A 16613-nucleotide genomic window follows, 5' to 3' on the forward strand; every position below is an offset into this window, starting at 1 on the left:
TGCCCTCTCTCCTCTCTCCCTCTCTCCCCTCTCTCCCCTCTCTCCCCCTCTCTCTCTCTCCCCCTCTCACTCTCTCTCCCCCTCTCTCCCCGTCTCTCTCTCACCCCTCTCTCCTCCACTCTCTTTCTCCCCCTCTCTCCCCCTCTGTGTGTGTGTGTGTCAGTGTCAAATTTGGCCTTTGATTCCTTGGTCCGCCAAAACCACACGCAAAAGCTCCGAGATTTTTTCCATTTCGCTAGCGAATTCACTTTTACATTCACTAATGCACTCCTCAAAACATTTGGAAATTTTTATGCACACATTTTAAAATAAAATCCTTCCCCCCCCCCCCCACTCACTCATTTTGTCGCCTCCTGCTGGCCAGCGACCATAACGGATGCTGACGCCCGGCTCTGCTCGAAAAATGCAGACGTTTTTCCCAACGGCTGGTGCCCGGGCCCGGCTCTGTCACACTGCCTCAAGCCGAACATCGGATGGTCAACCGCTGCTTTTCGCTCTCGGGCGAAAAGCAGCGGGGGAACAGCCAGCGTGACAGAGCCGGCGTGTCAGAAGCGCCGAGGATGCGAGGCCTCACAGTCTCTGATGGGGCCGCTTTCACAGACTTTACCGTCAGTGGCCCCCGCGTCCCGCGTTCAACCAGGGGGGTCGTTAGCATGTGTGCCGGGGGTAGTTAGTGTGTGTGTGTGGGGGTGGTTAATGTGTATGGCGTGTGACGCCGCATGCCCCTCCCCCCCCCAACCGCACGTGGGGAAACAGACCCAACGGGTCTGCACTTGGTCTAGTATACTTTTAAAACTCTGTGTGTGTGGGTGTATGTCATTTTGCCTTTGAAAAGTATCTCCTCGAAAACCAGATACAAAAACACAGAGATTTTTACAATTTCGGTAGGGATTTAACTTATGATTTCAGAAATCCACTCCTCTCTAAATTCGGTCAATTATTTCCCCAGATTTTGAATAAAGTTGTTCACAAAACTCACTTTTTCAAAAATAATCGCTGCTTGCCAGCTGCTGACGTCACAATGCCCGCATGCCCACATATCCAGGCCCCGCCCCCCCCCCCCCCACCGCTGTGGATGAATGCAGCTGCTGTCAACGTGAATGCACAGTTTTCCACGAGCCCACCCATCCTCCCCGTTCTTCAAAAGGCGCAGAATGATCGAGAAAGTTCTGCAGAACAAAGATTCTATAGGATCTTTGTTCTGCAGATCTCGGGGCAGCGGCTTCTCACGCGCTGAACATTCTCCTCACTGATGGCGCAGCTCGTGAAGCCCCGCCCCTCCCATCCCCCGCCCGACTGCCCGCTCATTCCAGCTGTGGATTTCCAGAGAGTCAGAAGCCGCTTCTCCACATTTGACAGCCCACTCAAACGACCGGCTCCCCTCCAGCTCCCCCCCCCCCCACTCTCCTCTTCTCGTCCTCGCCCTTAAACTTCTCCTTTGACTCCTTCCACTTCCTCCAAATCAAAGGCGCAGCTATGGGCACTTGTTTGGGCCCCATCTATGCAGGGTACGTTGAACAATTCCTGTTCCAGGCATACACTGGTCCTATTCCCAAACTCTTTCTCCATTACATTGACGACTGCATCCATGCAGCACTCATGGAATTTGAGTGCAGGATGGAAATTGATGGTGAAGTTAAACTTCACCAATTTCCATCCTGCACTCAGATTCACTTGGACCATCTCCGACACCTCCCTCCCCTTTCTCAATCTCACCATCTCCATCACAAGAGATAGACTATCGACTGACATCTATCACAAACCTACTGCCTCCCACAACCAACTGGACTACACGTCTTCCCACCCTGCTTCCTGCAAAGACTCCATCCCCTCCTCCCAATTCCTCTGTCTAAGCCGCATCTGCGCCCAAGATGACGTCTTCCATACCAGGACATCCCAGATAAAGTCCGGTTAAAGATAGTTTAGAGGTCTCCAATTAGGTAGATTGTAGATCGGGACCGCACTCTAGCTGGTAAGAGGACGGTTCAGTGCGGTCCCTTTGTAGTTTGATGTCAGCTGGTTTCTATGCTGGTGAATTCCAGAGGTTCAATTCACTGGGTAAAGACATTTTAACTCATCTCAGTCCTACTTTGTCCACAGTGGCTTGTCCCTTATCCTAAGATTCTTGCCTCTGGTAATGGACTCCCCTGCCATCAGGAACATCCATTCCTTCATCCAGACTGTCCAGTTCAATTAGAATTTTGTAGCTTTCAATGCAATCTTATTCTTTTGAACCTTTGTAAACATACGCCAAATTGACAATTTGTCTTCACATTTCAGTCACCAGTGTGATTCACCTTGGGGTGGTAATTGCCATTATGTTTTTCTCTCTCCCAGGTCTAGTGGGTCTTGCCCTGTCCTATGCCCTGTCAGTCACAAGTCTACTCTCTGGAGTCATTTCTAGCTTCACACAAACTGAAACACAGATGGTGAGTGTGGAGCGCTTGGATGAATATATCACCGAAATTCCCAGTGAACATCAGGATGAATATCTTGAGGTAAGAGAAAAATTGGTGGATGGGAGAAAGCAAAAGGGAGGGAGTAAGTAAGTGTTGTTGTGTGAAAAGTTGAAGATGAGAGGGATTACCAGAATGTGCACTATTATACTGGATCGCTGGAGTGAATGCTGACATCTTTTGTCTATGATTGGATAGAATCTACCTAAATAAATGCATTGGAAATCAGGAAATTCTGAAAATATGAAACTAAAACAGAAAACGTTCAATAAGAGTACAGGGTTTTCATGTTAGGATGAAAGGCAAGTTCTGGGAACCCTACTTGATGAGAGATGTTGAGGCTCTGGTTCAGGAAAAAGAAGGAACCTTAGGCAGTCAGAATCAAAAGAATCCCTCCTCAAGAATAAGAAGTGAAAGAGTACATTTAAAAAGACAATCGAGAAGCCAAAAAGAGGACATGACGGGGAGCTGACATGCAAGGCAACGGAAAATCCCAATAAATTGTATTAAGAGTAAAAGGATGCTAGAGAAAGAATAGGTCCCCTTAAAGATCACCACGGTGGTATTTTTGTAAAATCGGAGAGATGTTGAATGAATACGAATTGCCAAAGAGGAGGTAATGGTATTTATTAAGCACATTACCCACAGAGCCTGAACAAGTACATCCTTGGACCTTGTGGGAAGGCAGGGAGGAAATTGTGGCAGTCCTTGCAGAGATACTTGCATTGTCTTTAGCCATAGGTGAAGTTGTTGAAGACTGAAGGGTGGCTAATGGTGTACCATTATGACAGAAGAGCAGCAAGAAAGAGCCAGGGAACTACAAGCCAATCAGCCTGACGTCAGTGGCAGATAATTTGTTGAGGGATTTTAGGCATAGAATCTACCAGCATTTGGATGGGTACAGACTGATTATAAATAGTTTCCATGGCTTTGTCAGATTTGTGAAACACAATTTCCCATGCACACAGTTTTTTGAAGTCACCAGAAGGATTGATGAGGGCAAGACAGTGAATGTTCTCTGCATGGACTTTAGCAAGGCTTTTGACAACATAGCACATGATAAACTAATCTGGAAAGTTAGATTGCATGGAATTCAAAATGAGCTGGCCAATTGGTTTCAAAATTGGCTGAGAGGAAGCAGTCAAAGGGTAGTGTGGAGGGTTGTTTTTCCGTTTGGAGGTGCGAGACCATTGCTGGGTCGGCTACTGTTTCTTATCCACATCAACAATTTGCATGACCAGCTCTATAGTAAATTTGGTCATAAATTTGAAATTGGCACCAAAATAGGTGGTATACTAATCAATGAGGAAGGTTATCTAAGTTTATAACAAGATCTAGATTTGTAGGCCAAGGAATGGCAAATAGAATTTAACTCTGAGATTAGATATGCTGGACTTTTTTATTTGGAGCGTAGGAGGCTGATGGGTGACCTTATTGAAGTGTACAAGATCATGAGGGGCATGGATAAGGTAAATGCTCACAGTCTTGTCCTATGGTAAAGGATACAAAATCTAGAGGGCATAGGGTTTAGGTGAGAGTGGAGAGATTTAAGAAGGGCCTCAGGGGCAACTTTTTCCACTCTGGGTAATCCATATCTGCAATGAGCTGTTAGACAAACCTATATAATTCTTACTTTTTAACCAAAATTTGGACAGATATATGGATAGGAAGGGTTCAGTGGGATTTTGGCCAAATGGGATTCGCCCAATATGCCATCTTGGTCGGCATTGGCAATGTGGGCAGAGAGGTCTGTTTTTGTGCTGTACAGCTCTTGGACTATAAAATTGGAAACACTTAGCCGGTCAGGCAGTGTCTGTGAAAAACATACAGAGATAAACTTTCAAATCAAAGATACTTCATCAGAACTTCGTCTGTTAATTCATTATATGCAGAAATATGAAGGGTATTCCATCTGTCAACATTAAATCTGTTTTTCTTTCCACAGATGATTTCTGACCCATGCATTTCTTCAGCATTTTTTATGATTCTAAAAAAATACACACCTCTATCCACCTATTACCTGCCAGGCTTTGTCCTACCCTTCCTCTTTTCCTGCTTCCTCACCCCCGCCCCCAATCAATCTGATGAAGGGTCCCGACCCGAAACGTCACTTATCTATGCTCTCCCTCTCTAATCTTAAATTAATGACACCTAGTTTTAGACTATCCTCCATTGTCAAAATAAATGTGACTGTCCACCCTATCTATGCTCCTCCTGCTTTAATAAACCTCTATAAGGTCACCCCTCAGCTTCCTTTGCTCCAGGAAAAACAATTTCAGCCCATCCAGTCTCTCTTAATAACCCAATCCTTCCAGTCCCAGCAAGATCCTTGTGGACCTTCTCTGACCCCTTATTTAACTTATTCTTATCCTTTGAATACCATGGCAACCATAACTGCACACATACTCCCGGTTCTCAACATCTTAAACAGCCATGCCATTATGTCCTAACTCTGTTCTTCAGTGCCCCAACTGATTAAGGCAGCCTGTCTAAATGTGTGGCCACTTTTGGGGAACTATGCATGTATGCCCTTTGGTCTCTCTACTATAACACTCCCGTAACTTCTATTTACTATGTGCTGTAAGTCCAGCCCTCGTTTAACTTTCCAAAATACATTACTTTGCATTTGTCTGAATTAATTTCCACCCGCCATTCTTTGGCCCTCGTTACCACTTGATCTCAATCCTGTTGTACCCAAGGCAAACTTCTTCACTCTTCACCATACCACCAATTTTGGTGTCATCTGCAAAATTCCTGATCATGCCACTGACCTTCTCATCCAAATTGTTTTTTAATATATTTGACAAACAATAGCGGAACCAACACTAATCCACAAGTTATACCACTGATCACAAACCTCCAATCTGATAAACAACCCTCCACAACCACCTTCTGACTACTTGTACTAGGCCAATTTTGCGTCCAATTGGCTCACTTAGCTTGATATCATGCAATCTAATCTTCTAAACCAGCCTACCATGCGGCGCCTTGTCAAAGGTCTTGCTGAAGTTCATATACACAACATATACCTTCATGCCTTCTGCCTTCATCAGTACCTCTTGACCACCACTGCAAGAAACTCGATTAAATTCATGAGACACGATTAACCAAACACAAAGCCATGTAGACTATCCTTAATTGGTCTCAACTAAGAAGGGTCTCGATCTGAAACGTTGCTTATTCCTTCTCTCCAGATGCTGCCTCCCCGATGAGTTACTCCAGCATTTTGTGTCTACCTTCGATTTTAAACCAGCATCTAGAGTTCTTTCTTACACATCCCTCATTAGTCCTTGCCTTTCCAAATGCAGCAAGATCTTGCACTTCAGAATCCCTTCAATAACTTGACAAACACTGATGTTAGGCTCACCAATGTAGTTTTATGACTTGTGCTTGCGGCTCATCTTAAATAATGACACAATATTAGCCACCCTCCAGTCTTCTGGGACCTCACATGTGGCTGAGGAAAATACAAAAATATCTACCATGGTTCGTATAATTACTTCTCTTGCTTCCCACAATGTCCAAGGATACACTTGATCAGGCCCCAGACATTGATCCAACATTATGTGCCTCAACACTGCCAATACCTCCTCTCTTGTAATATCAGTATGTTTATGGACATCATTGTTCTCCTTCCTGAACACATTAGCTTTCATGACTTGCTGTATGGTAAATACAGACAAGTATTCATTTAAGACCTTGCCCATATCCTGTGGCTCCATACAAAGATGATCACACTGATCCGAAAGGGGACTATTCTCTGTTTTGCTCTTATAGAAACTACCCATTATAGAATGTTCTCTTTACTTACAGTCTTTTAGAATTCTCTTTTACCTTAGGTCTGAATGACAAATAAAGGATTCAATCTGCCAAGAATATCTCATCTTCCATTTTTGCTCTCCTGATTTCCCTTTAAGTGTATACTACACTCGATGTGCTCCTCAAGAGACTTGCCTGATCCCAGTTGCCAATACCTGACTCATGTCTCCCTTTTCCTGACCAGGGCCTCCATATCCCTCATAAGCCAGCATTCCCCAATCCTACCAGCCTCACCCTTTGCTCTAACAGGAACATGTTGACCCAGAAATGTTCCCATCTTACTTTCCTGTTATGCCACGCTTACAAAACAATATTTTTCCAATTGAAAGAACTAGAGTGCTGTAAGCAGCTTTACTTCTCACTTATTTAATGTCTTTTTTTTTAATGAATTGGAGGCAAAATCTGAATCCATGTTTTCTAACAATGCAAACCCAGATGGGAAGGTGAGCTGTGACAACGCAGAATGAAAAAGGATATGGAAAGATTATGTGAATAGGCAAGGTCAGATGAAGTACAACAATAACAAGAAATAGTTGGAGCCTCTTCGGCTCCTTGTGCCTGCTGCTCCACCATTTGAATATTTTTGATATAGTCCATATAATACAGGAAACTATGAGGTTGTTCCTTTTGGTCACAAAACCAATTTCACTTTGAAATGATGATCAAATGCTTTTGATCAGAGAGATCTTGGTATGTATGTATGTATACTGCTTCATGACACGAGGAAAGTAGGCAGAAAAATACAGCAAGCAATTAGGAAGGCTAATGTGTCCTAGCCATTATTGTATTGTAGTTGAAGTATAAATCTTACTGTGGTACCAAGTGTGATCAGATCTAGAGTAGTGTGTCGCACCTTGTTGCTATTTCACGGGTGGCATTGGGTGGAAAGCTTCACAACATTGGCAGTTGGGGAGAAGAACGATACTACATCATCCATGGGCGAATGCTTCTTGTATTAGTACCTTATTGCAAATTCCTACACCATGTTAGTGTCTACTTCAAGTTATATTTGTCAAGTTAATTGTTATATACACCAGATATTTAAGGATAAGGGGGAAATCTTTTAGGACCGAGATGAGAAAATCATTTTTCACACAGAGAGTGGGGAATCTGTGGAATTCTCTGCCACAGAAGGTAGTTGAGGCCAGTTCATTGGCTATATTTAAGAGGGAGTTAGATGTGGCCCTTGTGGCTAAAGGGATCAGGGGGTATGGAGAAAAGGCAGGTACAGGATACTGAGTTGGATGATCAGCAATGATCATATTGAATGGCAGTGCAGGCTCGAAGGGCCGAATGGCCTACTCCTGCACCTATTTTCTATGTTTCTATATGAACCAGAACAATAAAAATGTTACTTACTGCAGGTTTACAGGAACATTACACACAACAACAACGACAACAATGAAAAATTTAAATAATTATACAATAAATTATTAGTTATTCTAAGTAAACTAAACCTTGATGGTGTCAAAGCAAATGATATAGAGCAACCATCGTCTGTGGTGGTTTTGTGTATGCAGGGAGGTTCAAAGAAGCTGATAGTTGATGGGAGGAAGTTGTTCTTGAACACTGAGGTAACTGCACTCGGGCTCAGAACATTTAAATATATCAAGATTTCAGAACATCATCTCGCAGGTGGTACAATGTGTCTTGAATGGACTCCCTTGTAGAATGCTTCCTACTGCATTCTGGAGCAGCCAGTAGAATGCTTTCATCTTGCATCTGTATTCCAGAAAATCCCTGACTGCTGGATCAGATACAGTGTGTTTCTAAGGCTTTCTCTACCAATTAGTAGAACACTTTCTCTGCATTGATAATATTCTTTTGCAGAGAATAACATTTTTCTCTGTCTTTCAGAATTATTTTTCAGTGCCCTCTGCAAACAGCTAAAAGGCCATTTTAGGCTGCAGGAGCATTTTAAGATCTTCTTCCTATAAAATAATTATTGAGAAGTTGCCTGCATATTTTTGTGTCCAGGTTTCTCCCACGTGGCCACCACGCGGTATGATTTTATTCCAAGATGTGGTCCTTGTATATCGGCCGGGACTACCTGCTGTGCTCAATGGAATTAACATCAAGATTAATCCTGGTGAGAAAATTGGCATTGTGGGACGGACAGGTTCAGGAAAGTCCTCTCTCTTCCTGGCACTATTTCGGATGGTGGAATTGACTGAAGGTCGGATTTTCATCGACAGTGTTGACACACGTACTATCAGATTGTCAGATCTTCGGTAAGTGATTTTCATGTCTCTTCTACACATTTATGCAGGTGTTGGAGGCTAGATAACAGGCAAGTATGCTGTTGTGTGTTTAATGGTGGGTACGGGTCTGAGAGGGTGAGGTAGCCTGCGTCTTGAGAACATCTGGCTGAAGTAAATATCATCATGCTAAGGTTTGGAGGCATGAATTCAGGATATGTTGCTGAGGTAGGGTGGGGAAGAGGGAATGGTGTGAGGTTAAAGATTGGTTGTCCAGGGTCGGGTGAGGGTGAGGTGCATATAGTCAAGGGTTGGATCATGGGGTCTCTGCAAGTTTGCAATAGGGTCTTCGATCTGAAAAGTTAACTGTTTCTCACCACTCAGACACTTGAGTGTTTCACTGATTTGCTGCGTGTTTCCAGCATTTTCTGTTTTTACTTTTTTCCACCGTTTGCACTTTTCCCATTTTCATGTGCTGAATTGAACTCTTGCAGACATGGCTTTGTTTCTCATACAGCACACAAGCTACAATAGCTCAAAGCTACAGCCCTTTGACCTCAATGTCTTGTCCATTGTAAATTACCAGAAGAAATCCAGAAATCAGGGTCCTACTCTCATCCTGGTCAATAAACTGAAGTTTCAAAAACATTACTTACTAGTGATTATGACCACACAACCACTGATTCATTAACATCCTCAGTAAGAAAATCTTAGTCTGGTTTATATGTGACCCACCCGTATCAACATGGCCGATTCATAACACTCCTTGGAAATTCCCTGAATGTTACTCATTTCAAGAGAATTAAGGATGATCAATAAATGATGGTTTTCCCAGTGACTCCCAGATCTGGAAAAATTTACAAATAAATAAATAATTGAAATTTGCTGCTGTCCTGTGCACTTTTACATAGGGATCAGCAGAGCCCAGATACTTTCTCGATTTGAATGAAGGAGTGTGGGGAGACAAATTTGTGATTTCATCACACTCAGTTCTTGGCATTCTCTCTCTTTTCAAGATCAAATATGGCAATCATCCCACAGGATCCATTCTTGTTCAGTGGCACAGTGCGAGAAAATCTGGACCCACTGAACCATCACACTGACCAGGAGCTCCAGGTTGTGCTTCATCAGTGCCACTTACAGGAAGTCACGAGCAGAATGGGTAAGTGCCAACCCAATCATGATGACTGCGCCCATTCTGTTTGGCAACAAGTTGTTCCTTATAAATTTACCTGCTTGGTCTCTCTGTCTCCATACCAGGTGGCTTAACTGCGGAGCTCGGTGAAAGAGGGAAGAATTTATCCATCGGACAAAAGCAGTTGATGTGCCTAGCGAGGGCACTTCTCACAAAAAACAAGGTACTGCGATTGAATGCATTCCGTGGAGTAATGGGTCATTTTTGTGGACACCTGGCTCAATACCTGCAGACATTCGTCCTTCCACACCTCGTTTCTTACTACAGGGGTTTGCAAACTGCAGATGTGTGGCTGATCTGATATATATAATAATATCATGATGGTCAACACCATTGTCCTGAGCCGCAGCGAGACCCCAGAGTCTCCTCCCAAGTCATGACAGTACAATTTTAGAAACATACTTCTTATCACCAATAAAGCCACCAATAACATTGACAGCCTGAGAATCGGCACCTCCTTGGTGCAACAGTAACAAAAATCAACATGAAAGAGAGAATTAGATCCACAGTACTGAGCAACGTTACTGAGAATTAGAGCCACTGCCCTTGGGGACAAGGGCCTTTTTTTTCAGCCAACTCCTCCACTCTGCTGCTGTTTAGTTGTTCACCACTAGACATGGCAAGACTGTAAAGCTGCTGCCTGATCCTTTTGTTCTGGGCATGTGCTCCTGCATTCTAGATTCTTCAGATTCAACATTAGTTCATGAGTGCTGGCAGAATTAGGTCATTCAGCCCATCAAGTCTACTTTGCTATTCAATCATGATTTATCTATCTTTCCCTCTTAACCCCATTCTCCTGCCTTCTCTACATATCCCCTGACACCCATACTAATCAAGAATCTATCTATCTCTGCCTTAAAAATATCCATTGACTGGACTCCACAGCCTTCTGTGGCAATGAATTCCACAGATTCACCACCAGACTAAAGAAATTCCTCCTCATTTCCTTCTTAAGGAATAAAGCTTTATTTTTGAGGCTGTGACCTCTGGTCCTAGATCCTCCCACTAGTGGAAACATTTACCCCACATCCACTCTATCTAGGGGGGACATCTGGATAAAGTGAATGTGTCCCTCCTCTCATCCTTCTAAACTGCAGCAAGTAAGTTCTGGAATCAATCTCGTAAACCTCCTCTGCACCCTCTCCAATGCCCACTCCGAAATTCACATGGACACAGGGAGAGCGTACAAACTCCGTACAGACAGCATCCATAGTCGTGATCAAACCAGGTTCTCCGCCACTGTAAGCACTTTAACGTAGCATCTCTACCACTGCGCCACCGTGCTCTCCGATGATTATGAAAAATTATGAAACAATAAGCGAGTTTGGTATTCCGAAAAATCAAGGAATCATGGGACTTGTCAATGGTCGAACCCGATAAATAAAAATCGAACGAAACGCGGCAGATTCAGTGAGTAGAGTTTGGGTCCGATTTTTTTGTCTTTTTTCAGTGGGGGGTGGGAGACCGGGCGGACGGGAGACCCGCAAGCGCTGCCCAACCACCACTGGACCGTCCCCGAGGCCCGTCCCTCTCACCCCCACTCGAGTGTCTCATCCCCGCCCGAGGGGGCGGCTGGAGACATCCGGACCGATGGGACACCAGGCCCACCGTCAGCGCGGAGAAGCGCCACCCCAGCTCACCGCCGCCACTCCCATCGAGCCGACCGACAGCCCGGACCAACAACACCAACGGCCCCAGACCCACAGACACACAGCCAGCGCCAACTCCAGCCCAACCCCGCTCCAACTCCAGAGGAACCCGCTCCCCGATGGGCCGCCACGGCGACAAGTGCCAGTTTGCCCATGGCCTCAGCCGAGCTGGAGCCAACGGCTGCAAGTCCGGGGCCGCCCCGACACCTCCGTACAGGGACGGGACACCGGAGAGGGGACAGGGACGGGCCCAACAGCAGCTCAACAGCATTCGCAGCGTCGGAGAGTTGACCCCGACCCCAACTACGGACGAAACGCAAGCCTGCACACAATGCAGCACCACCATCGCCAAGTGACCCATGACCTGGGCATGCGCAGTCAGAATACCAAAATATTATATTTTGACCAAAAATATTATGTTCCCAATCTCAGAAGCATCCACTAATGGGGATGACTTTCCTTTGGTTGATCTTTCTCAACCAGCTCTGTACGCCTTTAACATTTCTTCCTGCATCTATGGCTTCCTCAATTGTACAGCTGAAATTGCCCAAAACCATTCTAGCTAATCTTGCCTGCAGCCTATGTAGGCCCTTCACACCCTTCTGCCAAATTTCAGTTGTGTCATGGCCAAAGCTGTACCAGCATTCTGAACCCCTTTCTTGTCATGCAGATTTTGTGCATTGATGAAGCCACTGCCAGCGTGGACCAGAAAACAGATCAGCTGCTACAGGAGACAATACGAAGGCAGTTTTCAGAGAAAACCGTGTTAACAATTGCCCACAGGTATTTATGTTATAGACACGAAGAAAGGAATAGAGGTATAAGGAGTTGAGAATGTGGGAGAGAGAATTTGAGAGGAGTAAGGGAAGCAACCAGAAAGTGAAATCAGGCTGACTGTGGGTGAGAAAGGGCTGTGTATCAGGCCCTCTCTCACTAGCCATGGACCTGTTTAATTGCCCAAGTTTGGGAATACAGAAAGAGAGGTTGGGAGAGAGATTGCATCAAATCATGATTTCCTATTATTTATCTTAAGAAATATTTAGAGTTTCTCAACACTTGATCATTTTCTGAGGCTCTGACCATTACTGTAAACATAGAATAGGCCAAAATCTCCCAACTTCCACCTCCCTGCTCTAAAATGTTTCTGACAGGTCTGTAATTAGAACCATATAATGTGTCATTCTTTCACGGGGCAACGCGGTGGACCTCTGCTTGACAGCAATGGCATTATTGATCTCCTGCTGCCAATTTCAGGTCTCCTGGTCTCTGGGACATTGAATGAAGTAGTGCTGAATGGCCTCACAGACTCAATGCTTTCAACAAGCACTGACAATGCAGCAGTACAGGTTTAGTTTACTATAAATGTCACTTTTTAGAGGATTGCCTAATTCCAAAGAGGAAAGTGGCCATTAAGTAAAAAACAAAGCACTGGAAGAATTCTGCAGGTCTGATTACATCAATGGAGGGAAATGGACAGATGATGTTTTGGGACAGTACCCTTCTTCAGACTGTTCATTTCCCTCCTCAGATGCTGCCTGGCCTATTTATTTCCTCCAGCAGTTTGTATTTTTGTTCAAGATTCCAGCATCTGCAGTCTATAAAGTCTCCAGTGGCCTTTAGGTTGTTAGCTAAGAGAATTAAAAGTTTAATATTCGCATGGAATGTAGCCAGATGGACCTCTTCCATTTTATGCTCTCACTGAGAAAAGGCATCTTCTTGAGAAGGCCAGCCCAACAGATCTCGTGGACTAGATGGTTGCCAATAATGTAAACTCACAACTTGCTGTTGTTTCTCCTGTGGCTTGTGGTATCTGTGAATAATGTTTTCTTTGATATTGTTTCTCTCAGGATTAACACAATAATGGATTCACACCGGGTCTTGGTGATGGACGCAGGCACAGTGAAGGAGTTTGACTCTCCGGATGTTCTCTCCCAGGATAAGAAATCCCACTTCTATCATTTCATACACGGTGATGAGTTGGAGTAGATACACCCACCATGGGCTAAGGCTCTATTGATTTGATCTGCAACAGATATTCACAGAATTGACAGTTTGGGATAGGAAGCCAGGACTCTAATCACACCTTCTGCATTTCAAACAACAAAAGGGAAACTTGAAGCTCAGAATGTAATTTATATTGTAGATGAAAATAATGCTGTTGGTTTGTGATCCTTAGTTACCTGGCCTTTCGTTCAGGGTGAATACCATAATCCTTTGCCTGAAGGGAAAAAATATGTTCTGCATTCTTCTATTCGCTCTGGCAGTGAATCACTAGCCTCGTTCCCAGTCCTCTGCATTCCCTATTTACAGACCATTTCGCTGTCACTTGCACACTTGGCATGGTCACTCACTCTCCGTTTCATCCTTTCCTCAAGTCTCACTCCCTCTGTGTATTCTACTTACTTCCACTCACTATCTCATGGCCCCTGCAGTCTCCCTCATGCACTGTATAATATCCCATTCTTTCCTTTGACTATCATGTTTACCGTGATAGACTTCTACAACTTCCCTCTGTGTGCCTGCTCTTCTTTGCTCTCCATCTTTCACTGCGCTGGGGCTTTTGATACTATATGTACTGCAGAATTATATGATCCTCCTGGTAACTGAGAAATCCATCAACAAGGGAAGGGAGTAGGATGCCCAATGTCCATGGATGTGTCTTGATGGGCACATTTGGATTCTCCTGGGTCCCTCAGTCTTATGATTTATTTGCTATTTTAATGGCATTTGATAATGGAAGGTACATGGGTAAATTGTTGATAATTGATCAGCGTTAAACGTGATGGGGTGTCTTCTTTTGAATGAATCAGTCATTAGATCCTTGTACTATATAAATAAATTCATGACCCAATCTGACTCTTCCCTCCTGCTATTTGCTTGTCTATTTTTAAAGTGAATTCCATGTATAAAGTTTCGCTGCAAGTTAACATTCAGCTGTTGATATGAGCCACACTGACCTGTGTTGTTACTTTCCTGGGCTGCCAAGGGACTCAACTGTGCACTGGCTAGTTTGGTGATAGTTTCTGACCACTCGTGAGCAGCTGAAGAAGTGGCAGGTGAGAGATAATCTGACGCTGGCAGTTACATGAAGTGAGGACACCTTTTCAGAGGAGCACATTTCCTTTCTGTTTAAATGGACCCTGCACTTCAGCAGGACTTGTTTGGCAAACTTAACTTTCATTTGTAATGACCTGGGGCAGGATGGAACTTATTGCACTACTGGCAGGCTCAAGAAACTTTACCTACCTTACCACATATATTCAGGTAGAAGCTTTTGTAACAAAGCTGGGTCTCTGTCACCCTGTGGAATGACATTTTATAAAGCACTAGACCAAGTGGAACCCGTTGGGTCCCATCTCCTCCCCTGCGGCGTCACACACACACTAACCACCCCACACACACACTTAACCCCCACACACGCACACACGCTCACACACACACACTCACACACACACACGCTCACACACGCACGCACACGCTCACACACACACACTCACACACACACACGCACACACACGCTCACACACGCTCACACACACACACACTCACACACACACACGCACACACACGCTCACACACACACGCTCACACACACACACACACTGACACACACACACACACACACACTAACCCCTCCCCCCTTGCTATTAATATCATTCATTCACTCCTTTTACCCCATCCCTCGCCCTATCCACTCACGCAAAGCCCCCAACTGTGCAGGCGCGGCGAGAGAGAGGGCACAGAGAGAGGGGGCAGAGAGAGAGGGCAGAAAGAGAGAGAGTGGGCAGAGAGAGAGAGAGAGAGGGCAGAGAGAGAGGGCGAGGCAGAGACAGAGAAAAGGCAGAGCCCTATCTCCAGGATCTGCTCCAACCCAGGCCCAGCAGCCTCCCCACCAGGCAGTGGGCGGCGGACCTGAGCGAGGCCGCGGGTGGGCGGACTGGCGGCAGGCGGACGTCGACCCAAGGACCGCGAGTTCGGTCACTGCAGTCTCCAGTCCAGGACCCGACTTCATCTCCGGGCTCGTCCTATCTTCCACCAGCAGCGTCTTTTGAATAACCGGGGGGAGTGATGTCACTCGAAGCGCGTGGAGGATTCTGTGTGTGAGACAGCGCCAAGCAGACCCATTGTGATGTCATCAGCGAAAGCTCGTGGTTTAAATTCAAAGTCTTTTCAGTAATAAGTGCAGAATTAAAGCATGAAACGTTAAGATAAGGTGATTTAGACACTGGAATATGTAAAAATGTTATCGTTACCGCGTAGTTTTTTCATGAAAATGTCAAAACACACATGTATAGAGATCAGAGATCTCTCTGAAAAGATCAGAGTTTTAGAGTTATATACTGGACCAAGGGGGACCCATTGGGTCCCGGCCCCTCAACGCAGGGTAGGGGTGCAGCCTGCGGCTTCAAATACATACTAACTACCCCCCACACGCACACACACACATACACACACACACTAACCAACCCCTTGATATTATATTAATATTATTCATTCGCTCCTTTTACCCTATCCCCTGCCCTATCCACCCACCCATAGCCCACAACTCGCAGACGCGGCTAGCGAGGGAGAGGGGTAGAAAGAGAGGGCAGAGAGAGAGAGAGGGGCAGAGACGGAGAGAGAGGGGCAGAGACTGACCGAGGGCTCGGCCGCTCCAGTACAGAGCCCGACTGGCTCGTTCTCTCTGCGTCTTTTGAATAACCGGGGGGAGGGACGTCACTCGCAGCGCATGGAAGACGGTGCTGAGCAGACCCATTGTGACGTCATCAGCAAAGGGCAGTCGTTTTAAATTCAAAGTTTTGTCAGATTTTTAAACATTTTCAGTAATGTCGAGAAATAAAGCATGAAATTTCAAAGAAGTAGATTTTGGAGTCGACGGGAAAAATGTCAACCGGGCTATGTGAATATTTTATGGTTACTGCATAGTTTTTTCACGAAGATGTAATAACACACACACACACACACACACACAAACACGCACAAGATCAGAGTTTCAATAGTGACTAGACTAGACTAGATATGATAGATATAGATAGATAGGCGTGAGCACCTTATTCAGAAGGACTTTGATCTGGAGCAAGGAGAGATGAAGATGGAAGAATGAAATAAATGGGAATTGCAGGAGTGGGGGAAGGTTGACAAACATCACAACCTCCATATAGTTTAAAAATTGAAAGATTCCTTATATATTTCAACATGAATGAAATAAAAATAAGGAATGCACTGGGGGAGATTAAATATTGACCAGGAATACATTTCGGAGTTATCAAATAGTGCCAGTGATGCACATTGCCCC

The 16613-nt window shown here is 44.9% G+C and overlaps 1 protein-coding gene across 1 annotated transcript in view; it reads left to right on the forward strand.

Moving 5' to 3' along the window:
- Positions 1 to 14183, forward strand: part of abcc10 (ATP binding cassette subfamily C member 10) — a 127017-nt gene extending 112834 nt beyond the window's left edge. Inside the window, exons 17-22 of the mRNA XM_033020518.1 lie at positions 2338 to 2498; positions 8253 to 8506; positions 9490 to 9635; positions 9734 to 9831; positions 11988 to 12100; positions 13165 to 14183. Coding sequence (XP_032876409.1) covers positions 2338 to 2498; positions 8253 to 8506; positions 9490 to 9635; positions 9734 to 9831; positions 11988 to 12100; positions 13165 to 13303 — 911 coding nt within the window. The 3' untranslated portion in view covers positions 13304 to 14183. The remainder of the gene's footprint in view (positions 1 to 2337; positions 2499 to 8252; positions 8507 to 9489; positions 9636 to 9733; positions 9832 to 11987; positions 12101 to 13164) is intronic.
- The last annotated feature ends 2430 nt before the right edge of the window (positions 14184 to 16613 follow it).

Source organism: Amblyraja radiata, chromosome 5 (assembly GCF_010909765.2).
Source record: "Amblyraja radiata isolate CabotCenter1 chromosome 5, sAmbRad1.1.pri, whole genome shotgun sequence".
NCBI lineage: Eukaryota > Metazoa > Chordata > Chondrichthyes > Rajiformes > Rajidae > Amblyraja > Amblyraja radiata.